At 43.1% G+C, this 27,769-nt stretch overlaps 1 protein-coding gene across 8 annotated transcripts in view; it reads right to left on the bottom strand.

Moving 5' to 3' along the window:
• The window catches only part of LOC138299904 (membrane cofactor protein-like), a 439,137-nt gene that overhangs the window by 333,104 nt on the left and 78,264 nt on the right, over positions 1-27,769 (bottom strand). For all 8 annotated transcript variants that reach the window (XM_069238611.1, XM_069238612.1, XM_069238618.1 and 5 more), the window contains exon 3: positions 2,128-2,248. In XM_069238611.1, coding sequence (XP_069094712.1) covers positions 2,128-2,248 — 121 coding nt within the window. The remainder of the gene's footprint in view (positions 1-2,127; positions 2,249-27,769) is intronic.

Here is a 27,769-nt window from a genome sequence, read left to right as displayed (position 1 = left end):
ATGTGGGGTTTACCGACCACAATGCCAGGCTGGTAGGAAAAAAAAAAACATCTTCCTAAGTCTGTCCAGCCTCTTGGATTCCTTGTCCAGGAGAGCAGCAGAGGACGCACCATGGAAGTGGAGGCTGGGACCACCAATCTCTCAGGGGTGGGCTGCTGGATGAAGAAACTAGGATCACCCAGAGCAGGGCAACAGTGACTGGCAATTGTCCTGGTCAGAGGAACCCCTGTGCTGAGCTTGGACAAAGTTCCCAGAAGGACATCTTTTGGTGGTTTATTGAAGGGCAACAGGGATTCAGATGAGGTAGCCTCAGTTTGAAGCACTTTGGTCAAGAGGTTAGTCTTGACTGCCACAGAGAAAAGTTCAAAGTCAAGAACCTTCGCCTGCCCTCTTCACCACCATAGCGTAAGATGCTCCCTCCTCCGTAGCCACGGTGTGTGGAGAGAGCAAGCCAGTATCTGGAGAAGTGTCCAATCCACTGGCATCTCCTATCTCCTCATACCAGTCCAAAGTCTCACTGGGGTTTACAAATTGTGTTATAAAGGGTCCAGTGACTCGCTCCCACTCTTACCTGATGCCTGACTGCTCTAAAAACACTCACACAATGACCTAGGACCTATGGGCCCTACCGGCGCCGGAATCTGTGTCTAGCCACACCGTTCTGACTCGTCTAGATTCAGAATGGGGCTGGTGTTGCTGGTGGCATCGGGACAGGTGCCTGAGAAGGTTGCTCTGGCATGGCCGGTGGCCATCCCAATCAGACACTGGATCCATAAGACTCGACCGGACCCGAGGGCGGAGCTGTTGACACAGAACATGTTGACCCCTCCTCTGACCCCACAGGCCGAGGGCGCTCCAGAAGGGTTGGCCTGCTCAATTATGCCGCACATGGCCTCAAAGAATTCCTTAATTTGAGTGGGAGTCACTCCGGCTCATGGAAATGGGCTGTGTGGAGTTGGACCTGGCAACAGCTCTGCAGAACCATGCCTGGAAGGCCAATGTTCTTGACTCGCATCAGTTGACAGACATGGTGAAGTCGAAGTCCGTTTGGACTTTTTCTTGTGCCTCAACTCCCCCAGTGTCCCGATAACACAAAATGGACTTAGGGCTCCTGGAGCAGTTCTGCGACATTCTTCTCGATTGGGGCCAAGATCTCCGAGGAGTCAACTCGACGCACAATGGAAAAAATCTTTGACAAAATGTCAAAAAAGGTATGTCAAAAAGAGACAGAGGGGTAGCTCTTCTCCAGATCAGCTCTAACTGGCACGGAAAGAAAAGAAGCGATGTCTGCATGCTTGGGTGGTGCCTATATAGGTGACTGCAACATCACTTCCGGTGCCAATGATACTGCACAGAACCGAACAAAGACACCTGACGGCACAGAGGGGTACTGCTCACGTAAAAGTTTCCGGATCTAGTCTGATGCCTGGGAAATTCAAAGGTAAGGAATCTGCAGATAAAAAAAGTCACTATAAGTTAATAAATTAAACTGCCTGACCAACCAACAGGACAATATACACACTGTTTTGCTGAATGATCTAATACCATATCTACAATTGACCCCCTGCACTTATTGCACTCACCACACTACAAGAACTTTTGAACAATCCCACCAGGTTTAAACATATCTACACAATGATAGGGCATCCCTTCTGAGGAGGATGACGATGATGATGATGATGATGATGATGATGATGATGATGTACGACTACTAGACTTCTACAGAGACTTTGGGGATGGTTAAAACAGACTATGTAATCACTCTCGTAGCTGCCAGGGGAGTTGGCTGGTCTAACCCATGTATAAAGTTTCAATTATTTAGTGAGCCACATGCAGATACAGTTCTGTTCTTCATATACATGCTACTCCAGGGTACTGTCAGTCATCAATACCTTTCGTGTTACATGAATTTTTGTAGGTCTCTCCATTGCCAATACCCTATTCAGAAGAACAACAGTTTTGCACATGGGTTTAGGATTAGCTCACATTAATGGTAGGAGAGTTTAAAAACTACTGTTTTTTATGCCTCCTTTACATTGGACTTGATCACAAATGTTTAGAAGGTTCGTCAATTTTTTTCCAAGTGATGGAAAGAAGAAGTAGCTAGTTTTTCAATGGGACACTCACCCTGCATTGCAAGTAAATGTCGCAGTGGAACCAAATTTGGTATCTAGTTCACCAGTCGCTTCGATGACAGGTAAATGAAATTCGCCATTAAGCAGCTCTCCAGGAGACCCGCAATCGCGCCCTTGAAAACAAAATTAACATTAGTTAACAGTTCAAGGAAAAAGCCCATTTACTAAACAAGGCAGCATAAAAAAAGACTTGGTTTTACTTTATTGAAAAAGTAAAAACTATAATTTGGTAAGGACAGTCAGACAGAATTAACATAAGATCAATCTACCAAGAAACACACGCAAGTTGAAGGACAGGAGGAAAAATACAACACTGAAGCACTTAGCTCGACTACACTGCTTTTTATCAGATGTTTTAAATGGAGGTCTGAGGTACTCATAGCACATGACATACTTTCAGAGTTTCTTCAATGTTTAGTCTCAAACTGGATAGCCATCTTATACACTTTAGAAACCTGCATCCAGAATGCACACTTAAATGATAAAGTTGCAGGATCTCCTTCTGAATGTGCTTTTTGTCTCTGTGACAGTAGAACAGATTTTACCAACTTGAAGTTATTACTTGAGTTTTGGCTACATTTTACACCTTCGCCTCAAGCAATACATCAGGCAAGTCCCACTTCAACTCTCTTCCTGGGATCTCTTACAATTCATGACTGAGAAAACTGAACCTGGGAATTTCCACAGTCAGATGCCAATCAACAGTTGTGGGTTGTGTAGTAGGCAGGTAACATGGAAAGAGAACTAGTGATTCCCATGCAATCACATAGAAACTATGAACTTGCCGGCCAACAATTAACATGCAGTTGGTGTCAGGGAGAATCTGGCTGCTGGACAAGAATTAAATGCAGGGAAAATGTAGGACATGGTTACAGAACAACCAACTGAAGTGGATTTCCAATCTGGCCCCCAGAGCAGCAGGATAGAGTTCCCCCCGATCAACAGTAAGTCACTAAAAACAAACTTCAAGTTTGTCTGTCACTAACTGATCGGGAGAGGACGAGGTGAGGTAAATGGAGCAGGGACAGGGTTTGAGGGTAATATTTAAGGGTAGCATGGATTCAAAGTTTAGGGGGGTGGGGGGTTCAGGACAGTTTCCTTTTTAGGGGTGGGGAAGGTTTAAGGGCTCAGGGCAGGGAGGATCTGTGGTCATGTTTTGGGGGGTTTAGGGGTGGGGTAGGTTTAGGCCTCAGGGTGGATAGGGTCTGGGACCAGGTTTTGGGGAGGGGCGACTGGTTTTAGGCTTGGGGGAAGGTTTTAGGGCATAGGGTGGGGTGTGTCAGGGTAGTTTCATTTTTAGGGGTGGGGAGGTTTTACAGCTCGGGCGGGTGTTGTGTAGTTTTTTTTGTAAACAGGTCCCGGGTTTTAGGGGGGAGCTTTAGGGGTAGGTATAGTTTTAGGCCTCAGGATGGGGAGGGGGGTCAGGGTAGTTTTTTTCTTTAGTAAAAAGGGGCCAGGGTTTTTGGGTGGTTAGGGGTGGGGTTTGTTTTAGGCCTCAGGGCAGATGGAGGGGGGGGGGGAAATCGGTCATTGGGAGTAGTTTTTTAGGTTTAGGGGGGGGGTATATAACACAACCACGCATGCGGTTTCCACAAATTCCTTTACTAAGCATGCTTTTACACAAAATGTGTTGTAAAGGCATGCGTGGTAAAGACGCAGTAGTTGTTGTTTCGACCAAATTGTTAAGGCATGCGTGGTTCCGGCCTGAGTGGTGTTGTGTTATACAACCCTCATAGTTAACTTGGGAGGGTGAGTGAGTGAAAGGAAGGATGGGTGGATGGATGGATGAAATGGATGGATGAAATGGATGGATATATGCATGGATAAATAAATGAATGGATGGATGGGCACAAGATTGGGAGAGTGAAAGAGGTAAAGGGTGCATGAGTGAAAGCCAGGGTGCATTGATGGAGGATTGATGGATGGAGTGAAAAAGTGGGTTGATGGATGAGAGAAAGAATGGATCGATGGATGGTAGAATGGGTGAAAGGATGGATAGATGAGTGGAAGGGTAAATGGATGGCTGAGGGAGTGGATGGATGAGAGAAAGGATGGATGAGTGTAAATATGGGTGATTAAAACAAAACAATGGATGGATGAGTGAAAGGCAGGGTAAATGGATGTCTGGATGAAAGGATGGATGAGTAAAAGGGTGAATTGATGGATGGATGAATAGATATATGAATGAGTGAAAGTATAGATGGCTGAGTGAAACGGTAAATGGAGAGTGATGAATAGATGGTGGAAGGACAGATGGCTGAGTGATAGGGTGGATAGATGGGTAAGTCAAAGGGAAGATGATGGGTGGATGGAGTGAAAGGGTGGATAGATGGAGCACCAGGGTGGATGGATGAATCAATGAAAGAGGGATAGATAAGTGAAAGGATGGATGATTAAGTGGATGCATTGGTTTGATGGACAGGTGTACTTAGACCAGCAGCAGCTTTCCTTTTGGGCTCTACAGCTACACTACACCCTCCTTGTTTTGTGGTCTATTATATTGTATCAAGAGTGAATAATTATTCCCTATTGATATTTTAAAAATAAAAGGCAGACCTGCTTCGGCTCCAGCAACAAACTGAGGCAGCTAGTGATATTGTCTGATTACTGACACATGTGCACGAAGGTGCCTGCACTAACCATTGGAGATACTTTTTGGAGCTGGTGAAATCCCAGCACTGTGGGCATGTCTGTGTGACTATGTGTGTGCGTTAAAGTGGGAGAGAGTCAGGGAAGTAGTGAGTCAGAGTGAGTGAGACTGAGTGACCTTAAGGATGCGAAAGTATGAAAATGAAAATAAGTGAGAATGACAGTGAGTGTAGCTGAGTGTTACTGTGTAGTAAGACTGAGTAATTCAGAAAGAGTGAAACTGATTGAGAGAGTAGAATGAGTGAGTGTGTAAATTAGTGAAAGTGAGACTGAGTGAGTCAGAGTGAGACAGTAAACTTAGTGCAAGAAAGTGTGAGAACCCTTCAAGAAAAATATCTTTGGAGTTTGAAACAAGTATTACGCCACACCACTTTTAAAGTTAGAGCTTTGGGGAAAATGTGAGGTGTTCACCTTGTGTTTTTGTGTATTTCCTGTCGTGGGTACTGGGCCTCCCCACACAAGTGAGGTACCATTTATATTGGGAGACTTGGGGGAAACCCAGAATAGAATAACAAGTGTTATTGCCCATTGTCTTTCTCTACATTTTGTCCTTCCGAATGTAAGACAGTGTGTAAAAAAGAAGTCTATTTGAGAAATGCCCTGTAATTCACATGCCAGTATGGGGAACCCGGAATTCAGAGATGTGCAAATAACCACTGCTTCTCAACACCTTATCCTGTGCCCATTTGGGAAATACAACGGTTTCCTTAATACCTATTTTTCACTCTCTGTATTTCACCAAATGAATTGCTGTATACCCGGTATACAATGAAAACCCATTGCAAGGTGCAGCTCCTTTATTGGCTCAAAAAATCTGCAATAGCTGGAAAAAGTTACAGAAAAAAGTGGACCGAAATGGCCTTTTTTTTCCAACTCAATTTCAATATTTGTTTTTATTTTAGCTGCTACTTTCTGTAGGAAAACCTTGAAGGATCTACACAAATGACCCCTTGCTGAATTCAGAATTGTCTCTTCTTTTCAGAAATGTTTAGCTGTCTGGGATCTACCATTGGTTTCACATCCATTTCTGTCACTAAATGGAAGGAGGCTGAAAGCACACAAATAGTAAAAATGAGGTATGTCCCAGTAAAATGCCAAAATTGTGTTGAAAAATGTGTTTTCCTGATTTAAGTCTGCCTGTTCCTGAAAGCTGGGAAGAGGGTGATTTTATCACCGCAAACCTTTTGTTAATGGCATTTTCAGGGGGAAAAAAAACACATACTTTCTTCTGCAGCACTTTTTCCCATTTTTTCTTAAAAAAAAAAATTCTTTTAGCTGCATTTTGACTAATTTTTTTGGTCTTCTCCAGAGGAACCCACAAACTCTGGGTACCTGTATGAACCCTAGGATGTTGGAAAGGAAGGACACAAATTTGACGTGGATAGCTGATGTGGACAAAAAGTTATGAGGGCTTATGCGTGAACTACCCCAAATAGCCAAAAAAAGGCATAGACAGGAGGGTGAAAAGTGCCCGCCAGCAAAGGTGTTAAAGCTTTAAAAAGTCCATTAAAAAGGAGATGGGTTTATTCCAGCTACAGAAGGTATAGAAACCCCACCTGAAGAAAGGATTTAATGCATGTCTGTGGTTTGAACAAAGGCGCAAGTTTACTTGAGGAAGAAGGTGCCTTAGCATTTCCCCGTTATGGAACTTTTAATATGAGAATTCTAGATAATTTGAGGCAAGTGCATTATGAGATGAAACCACCTTCCAGACCCGCACGATTTGAAGCCCTTAGTATTTGGGAACTCATAGCACATAAGAAGATGACATCCAAGTATGAAAACAGAATACAGAAGGAAATTAAGACACTTACTGAGGCAAGATGGGATGCAGAGCTGAAAACGTGGAAAGCAAACATAATTGAGGGAATTCGAATGTATCCAGCTATTTCTAGTGAAGATAGAGAAGGCGCTAAACACAAAACAAAAAGACAGGAAGAGCAGACAACAGATACTGAGGATAAAAAGACAGTGACATATGAGAGCGATTCAGATGAGTTTGTAAATCAGACCTTGTTAAATCGTCCGCCTCCGTATCATTCAGTTGAGGTAGGAGCAAGAAGTAAAGCGGCCCAAAATGTAACTCAGACTGTGCCTACTACTCTAGTTGCACAAACCCCAAATCCGATAGTACCAGGTACACCAACAAGTACAGTGACACAGATTCCTGAATTGAACATCTGTTCAGAGTTTTAACACAGTTCAGCCTATGCCAAGTCCTATTGGTAATTAGTTAGTGCCAAATTCTAATGTGAAACAGATGATGCAGTCACCTTATGTGAACCTGCCTGTCCCAAATTTTGTTCTGAATCAATGTGTGCAAATGTTTAGTCCAGGTTGGTCAATGCCAAATGTTTTGCCATCCCAAAGTGGACACAGTTTCAGTACCAGATCAGATTCCGAATGCTGACTGGGGCACTCTGCAAGAAGGAGTACCCTTTAACAAGCCAGTCAAAATATCTATTTTTAACCCCATACATGCTGAGGATGACCGGGGGCCATTTTCAGTTACAGTGCTCATGTGCTGAGGATGGCCCATGGCCGTCCTCTGCACACAAGCAGGAAATCCTTCTGGTGGGGGCACCAGAGGGATTCCCTTCTGAAAGAAACAGCCTCCGCAAGTGTAGAACATGTTCCAACCTCCTGAGGCTGTTTGTTTTCATTGAAATGATTATCAGTGCACATGTTGCAGTGACGTTATTTCAATAAAAACAAAAGGTGCCTATCAACTCTTTTCACTTTACCTACCTCAGTGCTCAGGGGACTATCTCAGTCCTCCGAGCACTGAGGCATGCATGAGAGGGCTCGTTGGAAAGGGGCGGATCTCTCCTTTCAAATTGTACTCCTCCCTAGTGGATCCCTGCAGGAGGGTGATCCTAAAGCAGGGATCCACTAACTAGACACCCGGTAGGGGGAGTGGTCACTGGGGTAAGGGCTTTTGCTCCCCCATCAAGTTTTTGGGACAATTCAGTCTTTCTGCCCCTCCCTCAAGAGGAGCAGAAAGCGCACTAGGAGCCAGGCACTATTTTTTCAAAAATAATGTATAGGGGTGCATGGCTGCCTAAAATGGGCATGCCAATGTCCCACATCCATCCCAATATGCAAACAGTCTTTTTGCACCCCTCTTACCCCCTGGGGACAGATGGGGCAATAGCCCTGATCTGCTCCCCCTGTGGGGAGGCAGAAAGCCCACTAGACACCAAGAAGATTATTGCCAAATAAATGGCAACAATGTTTTCCTGCCCCCTTGGGGAGGCTGATGAGGGTAATTACCCCTGATCTGCGCCCCCCCCCCCCCCCGGCAACAAATGCAAGAGAATTACAGGAAAAAAAAATAGAGTGGTGGGAGCTGCCCACCGCTGTGGGCACGGTTATGTCCTCCACTGAAAATGAAGGGGGTAACAGTCTTTTAACCCCTTCCCCCACACCAGACTAAAGCATCTCATTCCAATGGCAAGCAAGAGGACACTTGACTCTTTTGGGTTTTGGTTTTACATATGGGCCAAGAGAGCTTGGCTAACTCCCAAGATCATCCCACTTGCAATAGTAAACAGCTGCACATTGCACATTTTGGACATGGGTACGTTGCAACCTGAAAAAAATATACCAGACACATCTGAAAACGTAACATATGGGGGGGAAGTCCAGAGTAGTGCACTTCAAATGTACCCCAAACCATTTTCTTACTCACAGTGCCCTGCAAACCTCCAACTTCGCTTGAACGCATGCATTTTCCCTACATTTCTGTGAAGGAAACTTCTGCAATACACAGGAATCCTCAAAATTCCTACCACCCAGCATTGTCCCATCTGTTCCGATGAAAAATCCGCCCCAATTGTGTGGGTGCCCAAAGTGGAGTCAGCCTAAAAATGTTTGGAAAAAAACAAACTGCCCTTTTGGACCAAATTTGGTTCCACCTCAATTTCTATGCCCTTTTGTCTCTTTCCGGTCACAGGCACTTGACCCACCTACACGTGAAGTATCATTTTCATCAGGAGAAGCAGGAGTACACTGGGTGGTAAGAAATTTGTGCTGGTGCAGTGATTCCACAAAGAATGTGAGGGAAATGTGATTTTTAGCTAAAGTGGAGTATTGCAGGGGAATCAGAGTAAGAAAACGCTGGGGCATCCACGCACGTCACACCTCCCTGGACTCCCTCGGGTGTCTAGTTTTCAGAAATGTCTGGGTCTGGCAGGTTTCCCTTGACACTAAACCTTTCCATATAAGTGAGGTACCATTTTTAATCAGGAGACTTGGAGGAATACAGAATAGCAGAACAAGTGTTATCAACAATTGCCTTTCTCTGCATTTGCTCCTTCCAAATATAAAACAGTATGTAAGAATGAAGTTATTTTGAGAAATGCCCAGTAATTCGCATTCTAGTATGGGTACACCCAAATTCAGAGATGTGCAAATAACCATTGCTTCTAAACTCCATATCTTAGGTCCATTTCGGAAACATAGGTTTCCTTGATACCTATTTTTCACTCTGTATAATTTAACAAATAAATTGTTGTGTACCCTGTACACAATGAAAGCCCATTGCAAGGTGCAGCTCATTTATTGGCTTTGGGTATCTTGGGTTCTTGGTGAACCTACAACTCTTATGTTACCTGTAACCAGAAGAGTCCAGTGCATATAAGGGTATATTGCTTTTGAACAACTGCCATTGTTAGAAGTTATAGATAAAAACAAATAGAAATTGCTGTTTTACAACTCAATTTCAATATTTGTCTATTTCAACTGTTACTTTCTAAAGGAAAACCTCTAACAATCTACACAAATTACATCTTGCTGAATTTAGAATGTTATCTACTTTTCAAAAATGTAAAGCTTTCATTGGTTTCCTATGCATTTCTGTCACTAACTGGAAGGAGGTAGAAAGCACACAAAATAGGAAAACTGGGATAAGTCCCAGTAAAATGCCAAAACTGTGTTAGAAAATTGTGGTTTTCTGATTGTAGTCTGTCTATTGCTGAAAGCTGGGAAGAACGTGATTTTAGCACCATAAACCCTTAGTTGATGCCATCTGCATGGAGAAAAACAAATGCTTTCTTCTACACCTTTTTCCCCATTTCCCCCCCAAAAAAAAACATGTTTACCTGTATGTTGGCTAATTTCCCAGACCCCACCAGTGGAATCCACAAACCCTGGGTACTTTTACCTTTAGGTTTTGGAAAAATCAAAACACCTAAAGAAAAGCTACAGATTGGAGTTTAGTACAAAAGGGCATAGTGAACATGAGATGCCAGGAATAACATTGCACATTAAAAAAAGTTGATTACTTATATTCAGAATTCAGGTGCTATAGACAAATGGGAAGGTAGATGGGCAAAAAAAAAAAAAAAAAAAAAAAAAAAAAAAAAAAGAAAGAGACCATTTAAAGCAAAGTCAAATATACTTCCGGCAAGACAAATCAAGCCAAAGACAATGTAAAGATAGTGCCCATGAGAGAGATGCCAGTTGGAGGATATGTTCATGTACCTTGGAGTAGGAGTGATATTCTGTCATTCACCAATGATTACCCCAGATTGAGAGAGAAACCAGTGGAATAGTACAAGCAGAAAGAAAGATTTGTGAAACTTTCAAAATGCCTGTGGGAGGATTTGAATATGTTGTTTGACATTGTGGTTCCCAGTTATTTGTGGACTGAATGTAAAGTTAATGATGAGTGGTCAGACCGCAAACAGACCAAGAGATCCAGTAACAAGTGCACCATCTGAAGAGTTGATAAAAAGGTATTACAAGGTGACTGAGTTTTTGAAAAAAAAGGGGTCACCAAAAGACATGAACTGGCTTGATAGGATGATACAGGAATTGAAGGAGTCAATGCATGCCTATTATGAGAGATTGTTGCAGGTTCACACATTTTAGTGGTAGAAAGACAATAGATGCTAGAGATGTAGGTGAATTTGTGTTCACATTTGTTCAGGGATTGAAACCAGGTTTAATTGAGATGATTCAGCAGCACTTAATTTGTTGGCAGAACAAACTGACTGATGAGATCCTGCAGTATGCGAAGTACTGTAGTGATGAACTAGAATTGAAGCAGAAAAAGTTGAAAGAAGGTTATGGTCATGCAATCGAAAGCTGCACAGAAAGTTAGTCAAAGCCCACAAATGATGGTGAACACGGGTGGTGCGCACGGAGTACAACAGCAGGGACTAATGTCATCCACCTTAGAGGTCATAGAAATAGTTTATTGGTTCAGTTAATTCAAACCACAACAATCTTTGCACCTTCCAAATATGAATATCATTAGAATATTAATAACTACAATGGCATATAATTTACAATTTTTACTTCAACATTAACTGTGAAATATTGGTTAAAACTGCCCAGATATGAACATGCATTTACCATGATACTTCTATATGAGGAGTGCCTGCTTCTGATAATAAATTCACACTAACGAGCCCATCTCTAGGGCTCATACAGCCTAACATGTTAATACAATCTATCAGCAGGTGCCCTGCTCAGGATGTGGTCACATGCAATCAAATAATTAATCAATTTACAACTGACCTGACGGATAAAGAGCATTAATTATAGCCGACCTCCAGGTCCTAATGCCTCAACTGCTAAAGGCCTCTTTCAGTAATGCAACCCTTAAATGTTTTAACTGTGGCAAATACAGACCAAGTGTATGATGCCCTCCTTACTAGCTTCACACAGCCTGCCTGACTTTGAGCAAGAATATTTGCACAAAGGCTGGTCAGCCAGAGATGGTATAGTGCCAAAACGAGTTGCCATCAGTTTTCTTTTTAAATGAGACTAAAATGTTGTACTTAGATATGCTGCCGGCTGCAAGCTTATGTATGATTGCAGAACCATCCAGGCATGAGTATGGGGTGCACATGTTTGCTTATCAGTTAGGAAGTAGTGCATTTTTGCAGCTTTATTTATAGCTTGACAAAATGTATGATGATCTATAAATTCAAATTCCATAAAGCTGTTGCGCTTGCTGCTGCCAGTGCAAAGTGCAGAAACGCCCTATAAGATGACTTAGGGTCCAAATCCACTCACTGCCATAGGGCATTAAGTGATACTTTATCTTGAGTTGCTCTTACCTTATGCCACGGTTTTATAGTGGAATACATTCTTCCCCAGATATCATTCACAAGGCCGAACTCCAATCAGACCTGCGCAGGGGAGACATACTGTGGCAGCCCAAATGCATGCTTGTGTGCTCTGATTTGAAGTTTGAGCCGAAGCAAGGCATCCCTTTAAAGCATGACCACACTAGCATATGTGATTGATGGAAAGACTTTTGCAGAAATAACAGCCAGAAAAGGCTTGAATGAAGGACCAGCCAGATTTTTGGATAAAGCACAAAACCCAAATGTATATGCATTTCCTTTCTTTTCAAAGTACTATTCATAGGCCTTGAAAGTTAACTTATTGTCCATGAGCAGCCATAAGTATTTATAACAGTTAACTTCCTTTACGTTTGTATTACCAAGCCTGATCCTTAGTAATGAGCCAGGATTGATCTTAATGGCACAGTTTAAGTTTTTTCCCTATTAATTTCTAATTTGTTGAGTTTAGCATATTCTGCAAGTTCTGTACAAAGTCTTTGCAGACTCACTCATGTATAACTAAGTAAAACAATGCTGTCTGGATAAGAGAGATGGGTCAGACTTGAGTGGCCGAATCGCAGTGGATGGGAATTAACCTTGTCTAGTCTGGCAGATTAAACAGATGCAGGGCTAACGCAAACCCTTGCTTTAGGCCAACTTCCACGAGAATTTTCCTCAGCAGCCTAGTACTGTTGGCCAATCTGACTTTAATCCAAGCTCATCTGCCAGGGTGAAGATTAAGCTGGGATTCAACTCACCAGTAACAAGTGTTTCACACTTTCCGATTTGCAAGTTTTATATCTGTTGTAGTAGATATTGACTTTTTAAATAGAGCCCCTTTTTAGATGCAATAAGATGGGCATAAATATAAAACCACAGCACTATTTTGGAGAAATTGGTGTGACTCGTATTGAATTTAATGATTTGTAAATCAGGTAGCAGAGATAATAATTGGTCTGAGTTGACATCCAAGACTGCTGACACAGACTGACAGTTTAGAGGTAGGGGATGTGGTGTTCAGGTACATCAAAGTGGAGGTGTTTTGATGTCCAGGCTTTGAAGATAACTAATCTGTGTCATGCGTGTGGAAAATGTGGCCACTGGCAAAAAGGGTGTCCCCTGAGTAACGTGAATAATCAGGTACAGAATACTGGAGTTGCTAAAGTACAAATCAATAGTCAGGTTTAAAAATTCAGAGAGTTCAAAGAACCCAAATGCAGAGTGTAAATGTGTCCCAAAGATAATAGATGCAAATACCCTAAGCACCCGAGGACTCAATAGCAGAAGAGTGTTCCCCAACAGAATCTAAATCAAATTGCAAATGCAAATGTGAACCAAATAGCAGCACACATTCCCTTAATGGACTTTAGTGACAAGGAATTTTCAGACACTCTCAGATGCCTCAGATGAGGAATGCATGCTAGGTGCTCCTTAGAAGTAGTAGATCAATGTGGCCGAATGTAATGGGTCACGAGGTGTCATTTTTGGTTGACCCTGGGGCTACAGGTTCCACTGTCAGCAAAGTGGAAATACCAAATCAGTCCCTGTAAAAATCAGTTAATTTGAAGATGAGCACCAATTTTTAGGTCTATGATTCAAGTCCAGTAAGTTTGCTTGGATGTGACATATGGTGTAAGCTAAACTGTTCCATGAGCTGCACACTCAGAGGAATGGCAATCCAAACAAATGACGAAGATATGCCCTGTAAAATAATGAAGCATTACCAGAGTATCACGTTGTACCCAATGCTGACTTAGAATGATTTGCCCTAAGATTTGAAAGACACAGTGACACTTGAGGTTTGGGATTGTTTAAGGAAAGTAAATAGGACTCAAATAATTTTAGCCTATAAAAATAACAGTGAAGCCAAACTCAGTGTACCCCAAGTCTCCCCAGTTAACATGACCCGAGACAATTACTGGAACAACTCCCTGATAAAGAGTTTAATTGAACAGGGTATGCTGAAGGAGATAATGGGAAGTCCATGTAACACTCCATTTTAGGACCGTGGAAGCCCAATGGAAAGTACCACATAGTCTAGGACCCGAGAAAAATCGATGAGATTGTCGTTTCATGTTGCCCTCTGGTACTGAATCATGCAGTGATTTTATTCCAAATTTCATGTAAAGCTGAATGGTGCTCAATTTGTGCCAAGCATTTTTCTCTATACTGTTGCACAAGGTGAGCCAATTACTCTTTGCTTTTAAATAATCCAGTCCTGTTTTGTCATGGTGCAGAGCTCCGAAGTATATACAGAGAGTCGGTCCATTTTCAACCAGATATTGAAAAAGAATCTGGAGTCACTTAAATTACCCTATAACTCAGTCTTAGTATGGTATATTGATGACTTACGTGTGGCTTCAAACACTCGAGAAGCATGCAGGAGAGAGACAACTGCTCTTTTGAATCATTTAGGAGTAATGGACAAAGTTTCCCCAGCCAAATTGCAGTATTGCAAGAAAGAAGTAATTTATCTAGGTCACCACATTGAGAAAGGTGTGGAGAAAGTGTCACAAAAAAGAATCTCAGCAATAATGAAAATTAATCCCGTTGCCACATGGAAAAAGTCTGAATGTTTCTGGGAATGGTTGGCTACTGTTGCCAATGAAGTCCAAACTTTTCCCTTTTGGCCAAGCCTTTACAGTGGCTGACACACAACAGTGTGTCTCATCTGGTACCATTGGATGACAAATGCATACATGCCTTCACAGAGCTGAGAGAAAGCCTATGTCGGGCCCCATCTCTGCGAACTCCTGATTATAAAAAACGTTTTACTTTGCTTTTCTGTGAGAGGGATGGATATGCCCCCTCAGTTTTGACCCAGCTGCATGGAAATGTGAAAAAGCTAGCGCATTTTTTTCTGCCACATGTAGTCCTGTGGCCTCTGTGCTGCCTGGTTGTTTGAAGGCAGTTGCAGCCCTGAGCGTCCGCATGGAACAGTACATAGGCTTTGTTATGGGTCACCCTTAGAATGTTTTTATTCCCCACTCCAGGGAGATACTGTTAACTCCGACCCAAGACACAGTATCTTACCACTGTGTGTTTGACCTGTTATGAACAAGTCATCCTTGCTGCATCCAATGTTAACTTAAAAAGATGTACAGTTCTAAATTATGCTAAGTTGTTACCTAATCCTGTTGAAAATGCAAGTGGAATGGTGGATGAGGTTGAGCATGCCTGTCTCGATGTAACTGAATTGTGCACCAAACCAAGATATGACAACCAAGACATTCCCCTAACTGAAATTTACCATGTCATGTGTTGATGGCTCCTGTTTAAGAGATAAAGATGGTACCCTGAGAGCTGGATATATCGTTTGCACAGTATTAGGTGTGACTGAAACTTCTTTGTTTGGAGGAATTTTTTGCCCAAGTAGCTGAATTGGTTGCTCTTACTAGACCATGATGTGTTTCAGAACAGCTCAAAGGGACAATTTTCACTGTCAGTATGGTTTTGGTGGTGTTAATGATGACAGCTGTGGCCCAGAGAGGGTTCATGGCCTCCGTTGAATCACCTACCTGCAACAGAAATAACATTTATAATCTGCAGAATGCAATACAGCTGCCTGCAAATATTGTTGTTGCCAAGTGTGCCGCTCATAAGAACTATACTGACTATCTAACTTTAGGTAATACACATGCTGAAGAGGTGGCAAGATATTGCGCCTTAAGCTGTACTTCCTTTAATGGAGAATGGAAAATGATACAAATGATGAGAAGTCAAAATCTCATGTTAACTGCTGTTGATGCCTGGGAGGAAGTTAAGAAATTGCATGAAGAAGTGAGAGAAGAGAAGTAGCAAAGTTGGGTTAGAGCAGGATGTGTCAAAAGAGAAGAGGTTGACATTTGGGTTTCAAGTGATGGAACATCAATGTTGCCAAATAGCTTATTGCCACCTGTGGTTAGATACTATCATGGACAGGCACATATAGGTAGATATGCAATTATCAGAACCTTTGGACAGTTTAACCCCAGATTCAGAGTGACTGCAGAAGATGGTGGCATTGGTGTATCAAATGCCAGTAGATGAATCTATAAAGCGCACAGTTGTCACACTAAGTCACCTAGGTGGGTCAGGAGGACCATTCAAACAGGATGCAGCTGGATTTCATTGAACTGCCCATGTGCCATGGATTGCGACAGGTCTTGGTCACTGTATGCATTTTCTCTCATTGAGTTGAAGCTTACTCGACCAGGAGAAATGACAATTCCACTGTGGAAAAGCAATTACTTAGGGAGCTGACAACAAGATTTGGATTCCTGACTTCTCTGGAGTCAGACTGAGGAACCCACTTAAACAGTGAGGTTCTGAATTATTGTGTGCTATATTACAAGTTGAGCAAAGATTACACTGCTGCTACAGACCTGAGGCTTCTGGAATTGTCGCGCAAGGAAATGGTACTCTGAAGTCTAGACTTGAGAAGGTATGGGCATCCACTTCTATGAAATGGCCAGATGTGTTTCATCTTGTCTTGATGAGTATGCACAGAACCCCTGCCAGAAAGACTGGTTTGTCCCCTCATGAAATCATCATGAGGAGTGCCATGAGATTGCCAGCAGTGCCTGAAAATCTGCTTGTGAACATTACATCTGACTTGGTGCAGGACTAATGCAAAGGACTGGATGACGTGGTCCATTCTTTGTCACATCAGGTTGGAGAAGATACAGTACAGCCACAGCAGGAGTTTTGCCATGACCTATGTGCTGGTGATTGTATCATAGTGAAGAAGGGAATACCTACTTGGAACCATGTTGGAAAGTTCCCTGCCAAGTGGCTTTGAAGCCACAGCTGCGAAGTGTGCTGGTCTCCCTAACTGGGTACACGCTAGCCACACTCGAAGAGTTCTAGGCCCCCTAGATGAAACAGCACCTTTTCCAGAAGGGCTGGTTACAGTGGGTGAAAATGATCAGGTTTGGCAAGCTGTTGGGGCTGGACAAGTGGTTGCTACAGCATATGTGCAGTCTGAGTGAGTCAACAACAGTGGTTGGTACAGAAGGGTCAAGACAGAAACAGTTGACTCATGCGAGCTCGGATGCTGACGAAGGACCACTGACTGTAGATAAAAGAGCTGTACCAGGAGACAATTCGCCAAGTCAGTACATAGTGTCAGCTGTACAAGTGCCTCTGACTATTGTTGAGGAGACTGTAGAGTCAAGTCAAAACAACAGTGATGCTGAGGGTTAAGTAAATCAGAGACTAAAGTGGAAGTGTACCAAGCTGAAAATACTCAGCACCTAAATGGACATATTTAACTAATTACTGGGAGAAGGATTTTTTTTAACCTTTTGCTTCAACAATTTGAATCCAGGTCAACATTCTTGAGTTTGAAATTGCGGTGGACCTCAACTTTGCAATCTCATTGTCATTTGATGAACAAATACATGACCTTTTTAAAGTAATTACGAGCTGTGCTCTTACTAGAGACATTTGACCTTGTAGTAGACGCTTTAGGACATTTGCAAGTAGAGAAAACACTTGAGGAACTTTTTAGAAGATCAAGAAACATATTTAACATAATTTGAACTTTTGAAGAGAGTATTTTTGATTTTTGCTTTGCTCATAAATAAAAAGGACTGAAAAGAGACAGTGATACATTAAAGCTATTTTGCATTTTGACTTTTGAAGTCAAACTTTTAGCCTGAAATTAGACAACTTATGGAGTTGAACGGAAATAGTTATAGTAAGTGCAAGTGCGTATGTACAGGTTTAGTAGGTGTGATAGTTATTGATAGTTATCATTATTATATTATTACTTACATCTACAAGTGTCCCAGGTTTAGCAAATCCCACTGCAAATCAAAATACACTTTACAATGATCAGAAATACTTCCGCACTAATGGTTCTAGAGGTGATTTATCCATAAATGTATATTATAAGCTATTGTATGAATAATTAGATACCATGGAAGCTAGGAATTGTTGTGTGCACACAATTACATTCATCAGTGTGTGAGGGAATCACATACCATAGTTTACCCCCAGCCTATGGAATTACCTGTAGCCTTTGTGTCAGTGGGAGTATTATCAATATTTTTAATCAAATTATGACCTAGTGTTTTCAAATGTCCCAACCATGAAACATTTATGCAACGTTGCAAAGATGAAAAACGTTGACACAGTGGGAGGTTTCTTTGAGCTTACATTGACCTTCGGTAGTCTATGCCCACAAAAACAATCTGACTTGCATTCTTAGCCCAGTAGAGCAGGAGTTGTAGGAAGCTGGTTCTGTATATAGTAAGGTATAGGGGGAACAGAGTTCAGTGGATCCCCAGAGACTTTATAGAGGCTGAAGCAGATAATACTAATGCTCTCTCTTGTGGTAGTGTGGTTGAGCAGTTAGGCTTATCAGTGTGTAGTGCTTAGCATTTGGTGTACAGACAGTCAAAAAATGAGGCACACACTCAATGACTAACTCCAGGCCAATGTTTTATGCACCAAAAATATGCTTTGTTACTTCATTTCTAGAACCAAAAGGATCTTTGTTGCAGGTAAGTACAGTTTGAAGTATGTATCGCTTTCAAGTATCAAATGCACTTGTTAGAATTAACAGGTAAAACAGTTTACAGATAAGTAATACTTTGCAATTTCAAAAGTAGACAGTGCAATTTCTCATGGAAAGCAATGCAGTCCTAGGGGAGGAAAAATAACATAATTTGTAGGTAAGTACTTGACTTAGGATCTTAGGTCTTTTGAGGTTATGTGTCCACAGGGCAAAGTTTAGGAAGAGACAAAGGGTGCACCACCAGCAACAAGGGGACGGCCGGTTGCAGAGGTCAAAGTTGGTGTTGGGCACCCAATGAAATTCTATTGAGACTGGGGGGCACTCAGAAAGAAACAGCTTGCAGGTAAGTACCCACGACTTCAGGGCACAGACCTGGGAAGTTTAGATCACCACCAGGGGGGCCACTGTTCAGCACCAAACACACCCTTAGCGGCACAGGGGCGCCCGTGTGCAGGGTGCAAACACATCATTGGGCACCCAGTGCTTTTCAATGAGGGAACCCCGGGGGTCACAAAGATGCTGCAGGCGTGGTCCAGGGAGTTGACTGAAGAAAATCAACAGTTAGACAGGTGAGTAAAGCCCCCACTGGATGTTGCTGGATTACCCAAGGCCAGGGGGGCTGCGAGTGCAGGGGTAACTTTAGCAGGGGGGTCCTCTGGGTTTAGGCAGCAGACATTGTCATGTTGATCACTGTGGTCAACCCAGGGTGGGCTCAAGGTCAGAATCACCTGGGGACCTTCTCTGGGTCGGTGGGCCACCAGGACCCGTGCCGTGAGCATTGGGTGCAGAGTGGGCAGGACTCGCAAATCTGGGAGGTTGTGGAGTCCTTCTTGGAGGTTTCTTTGTTGACAGGGCTGCTGTCCTCAGGAGATCTTGGACTTTGGATGGGTAGGCAGGCCTCTGGTGGTTTGTAGAGGTTATTGGCCCTGCAGTACAAGCCATCTTCTTATAGCAGGAGTCTTGAAGCTGCAGACAGGCCAGTAGGGCTGGGGGCCAAGTCAGTTGTCCTCTGGAGTCTTCTCTGCTGGTATGGCTCTTCAGTCAATCTTCTTTCAGGTCACCAGGAATCTAGGGAGCAAGGTTAAGGGGTGACCATAAATAATAGATTTTGGGGGGGTTACAGGGATCAGAGGGCAATAGCCAATGGCTACTGTCCCTGAGGGTGGCTATAGCATTCCTGTACCCACTCACTTTGGGGAGGGGGCATGTTCATATTGGCTATCCTCCTCTAAAAAGAGATGTAGAATTCTGCAAGGAGGGGGGTCACCTCAGCTCCGAGCTGAGGTGGTCACTCTTCCTTGTGTTTACTCATTTTCCCATCGGACCTGTTGCCAAAAGTGGGGATTGGCTACAGAGGCAGGTATCTCCACTAGCTCGAGTGCCCTGGGACAGTGCAACAAAAGGCAGGAGCCTCGGAGGCTCGCTGCCAAGTGTTGTAATTCCTGCAAGGGGGGGAGGGGGGGGGGTGTGAAGCACCTCCACCCAGAGTAGGCTTTGTACCCGACCACAGAGAGCACAAAGGCTCTCACCCCATGGGGTCAGAAACTTTTCTTAGTGGCAGGCTAGCACAGACTGGTTAGCCTCATACTAGAGGGTTGGGTGAAATACAGGGGGCATCTCCAAGTTGCCCTCTGTGTGTATTTTTCAAGAGATCCAACACTACATCAGTGTGGTTTTATTGAGCAGAGAAGTTGGATACCAAACTAACCAGTCTTCAGTGAAGACTTCATTGAGCTGCGGAGTTCCTAAAGACAAACTCCCAGCCCACCTACTCAATATGGTCACACTGTACTTACAATGTCTAAGAATGGACTAGGACACTTTAGGGGTACATTGCTCATGCAGCTATGCCCTCACCTGTGGCATAGTGCACCCTGCCTTAGGTCTGTGAGGCCTGCTAGAGGGTGCCTTACCTATGCCACAGGCAGTGGTTTGTGGTCATGGCACCTAGAGCAGGGTGCCATGTCAACTTTACCTTTTTTTCTTCTCCCCACCAACACACAAAATCTGCAATGTCAGCATGCATGTATTTGGTGAGGGGGCCCTTACAGTAGCTTAATACATGCTGCAGCCCTTGAGACACTTCCTGGCCACAAGGACCCTAGTACCAATGGTACCTTTTACAAGTGACTTAGCTGTGTGCCAAGGGTGTGCCAATTGTTGAAGAAATGGTACAGTTTAGGGAAAAAAAACACAGGTGCTGGGGCCTGATTAACAGAATCCCAACACACTCAGTCAAGTTAGCATCAGTTATCAGGCAAAAGGTGTGCGGGGGGGTAACCATGCCAAAAGGGGCACTTTCCTACAGGAGTTCATTTGGCAAGTTGAGGAGAGGTGTGAAGACTAAAAAGGAAAAGGGAACAGTTTTACGAAAGTGTGGAAAAGATGAAACATATCCAGTAGCAAGAAATGAAGGATTCCTGGTTTTAGATTGGCAACATGTAGGGAAGTTATGTGTATGAAGACCAAGATCAAAGACTGAAACTTTTTTGTAGTGAATGTAGACGTGTTTTTATTTAAGAGTGTTTGGACTTTTATGTTGAATAGACAAGACCCCACTGTACAATGTGTTTATTTCATATGTGGAAAAAATGCCTTTTACAAGCTGTCGAAAGGCTGGAATGTTACATGCTACCTGGGAGTAGTTTTTCTAAAGATATATAATGTGCACCATTTTCATGATCCAGTCTGGGATGAGAAATCAAACATCAGAGTTAAGTGCGGTGCAAGTGCTTCAGAGATTGTAGGAGATATTTTTAGTGCCATAGGGCCATCAGTGGGTGTTATCCTGAATGATCAAGATAAGGAAGTTGTCAACAATATAAGATAACTACAGACACCTTAGGTGGCATTTTATAAATGGACACAGAAATGGTTGCCGTAAGATCAATGGTTTTTGGAAAATCACCTTGCATTAGACATTCCTGCAAAGCCAGGCTGAGTTTACAAAATTAACAGTGCTGTACTTTTATTCATAATAATAACAATAATAATAATAAGGAGAAAGTAAATACATTACAAACATGACAGACTTGAGACAGGACCCGAAAGAGTTAACAGTGACAGGTCCATGGGAAGCAATAGGTAATGATTTTTCAGAGACTGGAATGTGGTTTGCAAGTTTTGAGAGAAGAATAGTTGCAACCATTTTGAGACCCCTATTGATTATGGTTGTGTGTGCCCTAGTTGCATTTGGGCTTGACAAATTATCCAAGAAGCCAAGAGTAAACAGAGAAAGGAGGAGATTGAGATGGAAACTAGGAGGAGCAAATACTATGGTAACAAGCAGTTGGAGGAGTCCAGAAGACCTTACCTAGATCGACCTCTGAAATTTTGAGCAGTCACACCTGGAAATGAGATTTGTAGTATTTTCTGATGGCCATATTTGCCATCAGATGGGGGACAGATGTAGCAGAAATCTTAGTACTGTCCCTTATGTCAGAGTGATCATTTATACTTGACAGTTTATGCATTATGTTAATCAAAGTACTAATAGTTTGACAGTAGAGTGGTGCACTGAGGAGCCAGGTTAGTGTGCATTTATCATAGACTAATCACTGAAACATAGATGGTATTGAGATTAAATTACATGTTTGAAGAATAAATCTGTTGTTATGTTATATTTTAGAGTCTAAACTAATAGTCTGCATTGAAACAATATTACATTTCTGATCATAAATGTTCTACATTTGTATGCACAAATAGAGGTGCAGTTCTACACCACACCCACTGAAATGTATTAAAGTTATTTTGTTTAAAAGTTACTGTAACATGAGTGCTAATGAAGAATTATTAATGCTGTATTTAAAGTTTGCATATTAAAATGTGTTTTATTTGATTGTAGTAATGTGTGGTTTTTAGTTCAATTTCATTTGCCTAAATAAGGCCTGCTAGGCATTGGTGACTGTATAGAAAATGTCAAGTCATCTTGTTAATGTGTACCTTTCTGTCAGACTTCGGTTCCCGTGAGAAGGCTAACTTGGTAATAGATGTCTATTGTTCTACGCAGAGAGTGCAAGAAAACGTCCTTGAAGAGAGAGAACATCACGGACTGTGGACTGACAATTTAAACATATGTTTCAATCTTGTGTGGAAGGGTACAGATGGACATCATTCTCATGATGAACGCGTGAAACCACATGGATGTTTCAAATTGGAGATGCATGTTAGATTTCTAGTGGATGTTTCTCCTTCGTCAAATGAACTGTTGCGCCGAAGAATCAGCTTGCCACATGAACTTTAAAACATTGATGCACAGCTGGAGTTTGTTCAGATCCTGTAAGATCCCATCAGATGAAGAGCCCCTGGAGATCCAAGAAGAATCCTTTTGCCCTTTATCCTGTATGCTGAGCCTCTTGGACTCAGAGGTATTGCTCTCTGACCTTACCCTTTGAAATGCCTTGTTGAGAGAGGTATTTTCCCAACCCAAAGAAGACTCTTGACCGAGCTTCTGACATGCTTACGGTTTTCCCTTTTTACTTACTTTTTGCCTATCTTAATTAGTAACCTGTTGCCAGAGATTACCTTTTTCTAAATTGTTTTTGCCCTTTTTGTCTTTTGCTCGCATTTGTTTCGCCCCCCACATAGTATTCTCTGATGGGCTAACTTGTAGGTTTTTCCCTTGCCCAAACTGGCTGAACCTATCTGTATTGCCTTAATGCTTATTAAAAGTGAGCAACGCTTGCTCTCTATTCACCAGATCATTTTACTGATGTTTTCTATGGTCTACATTGACTGCCTACTTCTGCTAATGTTAGTTCTTATCCACATATTTCGTTGCCTTGGTCAGCCCTTGGTGATACTGTGTCTCTATAATTTTGTCTTGAGAATGGTCTACAGGACTTTGAGTTTAAGTTTGTAATAAACCCCTTAACGTTATTCCTGACTGGAATTACCCTTGTATGGCTACATTGGTCATACAGTGTAATGTAATTGGTTTTTAATGAAAATGTTGTTCTGGGGTTCCACCACACCCTTATGCTGGGTCGAAATTTCGTTTGACCTCCTCGGCAATTGACTTCTGAGAAGCATGAAAATCCTTCAGCACAGGCAATGATATTTATTAATAATAGAGCAGCACTGGCACAGAAACAGATATTCCTTTAGTGGAATGTAGAGGCCCTGCTACGCCTGGCAGATCTTTGAAGGGGCATTACTACCAGATGAACATACGATATACTATTAATTGGACAGTTGGAACTAGTGGTTTCAGGATAGGATTTACCATTAATGGTCATGGCTGACACAGAGTTATCAGTTTTCCACTTCTGGACCAGGAGCAGGCCCGAATGTATCATAGGCGAAGCCCTATGACTCGATTCGTTGGGCAGTAGTGGGTCGCAGGCCCTAGACTGTTATAAGCTATACAGTATCTGCAGTAGTCAGTCACGGCTGCTGGTGTGCCCTAATGATTTAACTGCAGTGGTGGTATATTTAATGGCACACATCCTCCCGAATGATGCCTGGGCAGCATAGTGGACCGAATTCCAGCACCCGTATTTTATTTTCAAGCTGCGAGTATGAAACAAACGGGCTTTGAATGCAGTACTAGGTCAGACGCTGAATGGAACTGTGCTGGTTATGGAAACCACATGACCGCTGCAGAAATCAGAAAAGTGCTACAGACTGGCCTGGTTGTTGTAGTCATTGCTTTGTTTAGCTGTCTACCCATCCTCAGCTAAGAGCACTACAAAATGGCTTTTTACAGCACATGTTGTACTACACCTCTCGAGTTAACATCCAGTGGGACAGCACTGGCATTGTTTCAGGTATTAACATACCCATAAGGGAACAGTACTGACACTGCCTGTGTTACCACAGAGAATGGGTACTTTATTGAATTAAAATCTAAAAAGAGAAGAAACAGCTGTACCTAGGTGAAATGGGGCCTCAAGCCTTCAGGAGGTTGCTTCTCAGACAGTGTGCAGCAGATTTTTATAGAGAGAACAGTCCAGCACAAAATGGTCAATTTCTGTACTGCCCGACCTTTCTTTGCTCCCACATATCCCACAAAGAGTTGGTCGTCCATCCAGAACTCTTGTGTGGTGAAGGTAGAATGTCAGAGCTCTTTTTGGGTCCAGCTGGTGGAGTTGCATCTGTAGGAAGCTGGCTCTCTATACGGTGCACTAAAAAATGAAGTACACTGTACCGAAAGTCCAGTGGATCCCCAATTGGTGTGCAGAGCAAAAGTAGATTGGACTAATGCTCAATTTTGTGGTACTGGGATGAGCAGTTAGGCTTATCAGAGAGTAGTGCTAAGCATTTGTTGTATTCACAAAGGCAGTAAGTGAGACACTCACTCAAAGAACAACTTGAAGACCAATTTAGAAAAATAATTCTTTTTAAGTATGCTTCAAGTCTAAAAACTTCGTAATCTGGTAAGTAGACTTTTAAGCATAAATACTTTGCAGTTTCAGAAAACAACACTTAGATCGATTCTCAGAGTTCTCTCAATGTTATCCTATGGAGGAAAACAATCTTCAGCAAACACAGGGTGACCAATGACTTACAAGGTCCAGCTCAGGGAGCAAAGATAAGTACTGGGAACTGATCAGAACCACACCAATAGGTCACACTGGGAGCACTGGGGCGGCCAGGTCCAGGGGTGCAGTGAGGTGTCGGGTACCCAGTGGTTGTTTATGGGAGTTAGATCTTGTGACAAACAGGCTGCATGCTCTGGCTGCGAAGATAATCAAGGACAACAATCAAGTAGGTAGTAGACTTGGAGGTGTGCTGGGATGTAGGTGCAATTTTGGTCCTCTTCTCCACGGCTCAGGGGTGACGGAGGAAGGGTTGTCTTTAGGTGTCTGATTTTCTTGTCTGGGAGCACTCGTGGTATTGGGGTCCTGCGTGTTGAGGCTGCATGCGTCGTCCAGAAGTTGAGCCACGGTGGACTCAAGCTCTTAGGAACCAGGGGACATCATTGGCACCAGTGTCCCACCTCAGATGATATCAGGGGCGATGGGTGCAGTGGTTGCTGGAGGTGTCGGGTTTCTCTCACCACAAGACTGTGGGAGAGGTGGCCTGCGTGCATAGGCTGCAGGAATGATGGGTGAGTCCATTATGGGTGAGACCACACTGGACTCAGTCTCTGGGCAGCTAGGGAACCACGTTGGCCCTGTTGGTTGGCTTTACCTCAGGTTGTGGACATGAGGTGCAGCGATCATTTTGGATGTCAGGTCTTTGAGGTCCCAGCAGCAGAGTCTTTTCCTTGAAGTCTTGTTGCAGAGAAGGTCCGCTGCTCATGGGACAGTTGACACTTTATTGAATTCAGGATGAGTTGGCATCTTGGGCTGAATCCTTTGAGGTCAGCAGGTAGTCCGGCATGGTCCGCTGCTTATTCTTTTCTTCTGCGGATGCAACTCTTCTTTGTCCTAGTCTTATTAGGTCATCAGGGTCTGAGTTCTAGGGTTCAGGGGTGACACCTAAATCCTCAATTTAGGAGCGTTACCGGAGTGCCAGGTGGCAGACAATGGGCTGCTCATCTTTAGGGTAATGACACCCTTTCTATGACCACTTCCGCTGGGAAGTGGGCATAACCCTAACCCTAATCCTAGTGGCCTAATTCCTTCCAAACAAGATAGAGGAATTTAAAAAAGTAGTGTTCATTTCAGCTCGTCCACCTTCGGGGTGGGACTGGCATGAAGTGGGAATACCTCCTTATCTGCCTAATTTTTCTGCCTGTGCTGCTACCAAAAGTTGGGTCACGACAGGGGGAGTTGGTCATCTCCACCATCTGGAGAGACCTTGGTTGCATTACAAAGGCGGCTAGGCCTTTGAAGCTCCCCGCCCTGGAATGTCCATCTTGCTTGGGTTAGGGGGTAGCTCCTCCACCCAGTGCAGGCTTTTGTCTCTGGCCCTTAAGAGTGCTGGCTCTCACTTGTTGGGGGGGGGGGGTCGGTGGGGGGGGGGTCAGCACACTAGTAGCTGGTAGGTTTTCAGGGGGCACCTCAAAGGTGCCCCATGTATGCATTTATTAATAAATCAATCATTGGATTCAGTGAGGGTTTATTGTTCTGAGATGTTTGATAACAAACATCCCTGGGTTCACAGAAGCCATCATGTAGCTGGGGAACTCCTAACGACTGGTGTCCAGCACATGTATTTGAAAAAGGCTTCCCTGTTCACTTACTATGTCTCAGATTCGACAAAGACATTGCAGGGGCATGTGCACTTGGGTCTATATGCCCTCACATGTGCCCTGATGAACCCTGCTTTAGGGGTGACTTCTCTGTACACGGATTATGTCACAATACTATAGCACCCCCAAGAGTTGCAGAATTGCCACTGCAGCTAGGAGCTGCTGCCGGGAACCTGCAATAGCCACTGATGAGGTGGGCATTCTCCGAAAGTAAAAAGGGGGATTTAAGTAAAAGAGGATTGCAGTGTTCATCATTTGTGGATTTAGCAAAGTTGTCATAGATGTTATTTATTTTTTAATCAAAATTTGAAGAAATTTGCTTAATACCAAGGGTGTGAAAACCTCAGCACTAAATTATCACTCTGACAAATTGAGTATTCAAGTAGATCTGCTTGAGATGGGTGAAGCTCTTCTGAATCCTATCCCGCAAATACCCAGGAGAAGCATCACAAAACTTTTGTGACAGAGTTTTGATCAATCATCCTTCAGGTGTTGGAAATGAGACTGCATCATTGCTAGACAAAGAAGATATGGTTGGTCCTCCATCGGAAAAAAAGAATGTCAAGGAAAAAACAAAATTAAAGAAGACATTGCTAATATCTCAAATTGAATACAGTAATCATACAAACGATGAATCACATCCCTTCACCAAGTAATAGCTCAGAGCAACCACAAATGGCCAGCAAAGTCAACCCAGGCAATACTTATGCTTCTTCCCTATTAGTAGATTCCACTGCAAGCTTGGAAATACAAAGCACAAAACTAAGTACTGTTTATTCTAACAGGAAAAATAGAAGCACAAACCAGGATGACTGTCTCATCACTCCCACTAAGATTCAATGTTTCTCTCATTATAATTCAAGAGGCCCCCATGTTATGTTATGTCATGCGATTTATAAAGCGCATGGCTACCCTAAGGCTTCCCAGTGCTAATCGACCAAGCCTAGGCTAATTATAGAGGACAGTCAGTTCTTAAACAGCCAAGTCTTGAATTCCTTATGGAAGCTGTATTCCTGGGTTATGAGACGAAGTCTAGGGGGGAGGGAACTCCACAGCTTGGCTCCCAAATAGGCCATTGTGGCACCCCCCCCACCCCATCTAACTTTTTTATATCTGGGTAGGGAGGCCAAAGCTGTTGAGGCTGATCTGAGAGCTCTATTCGGCTTATGGAAGGAGGCGAGGGTTCTTGGAAGCGGAGGACCCCTGTTGTGAAGGGACCTGTGGATACACCACAAAGCTTTAAATTTAATCTGCTGTTCAACCG

This window comes from Pleurodeles waltl, chromosome 6 (assembly GCF_031143425.1).
Source record: "Pleurodeles waltl isolate 20211129_DDA chromosome 6, aPleWal1.hap1.20221129, whole genome shotgun sequence".
Classification (NCBI taxonomy): domain Eukaryota; kingdom Metazoa; phylum Chordata; class Amphibia; order Caudata; family Salamandridae; genus Pleurodeles; species Pleurodeles waltl.
Note: the sequence above shows the minus strand (reverse complement) of the source record. Positions and strands in the feature narration are given on the sequence as shown.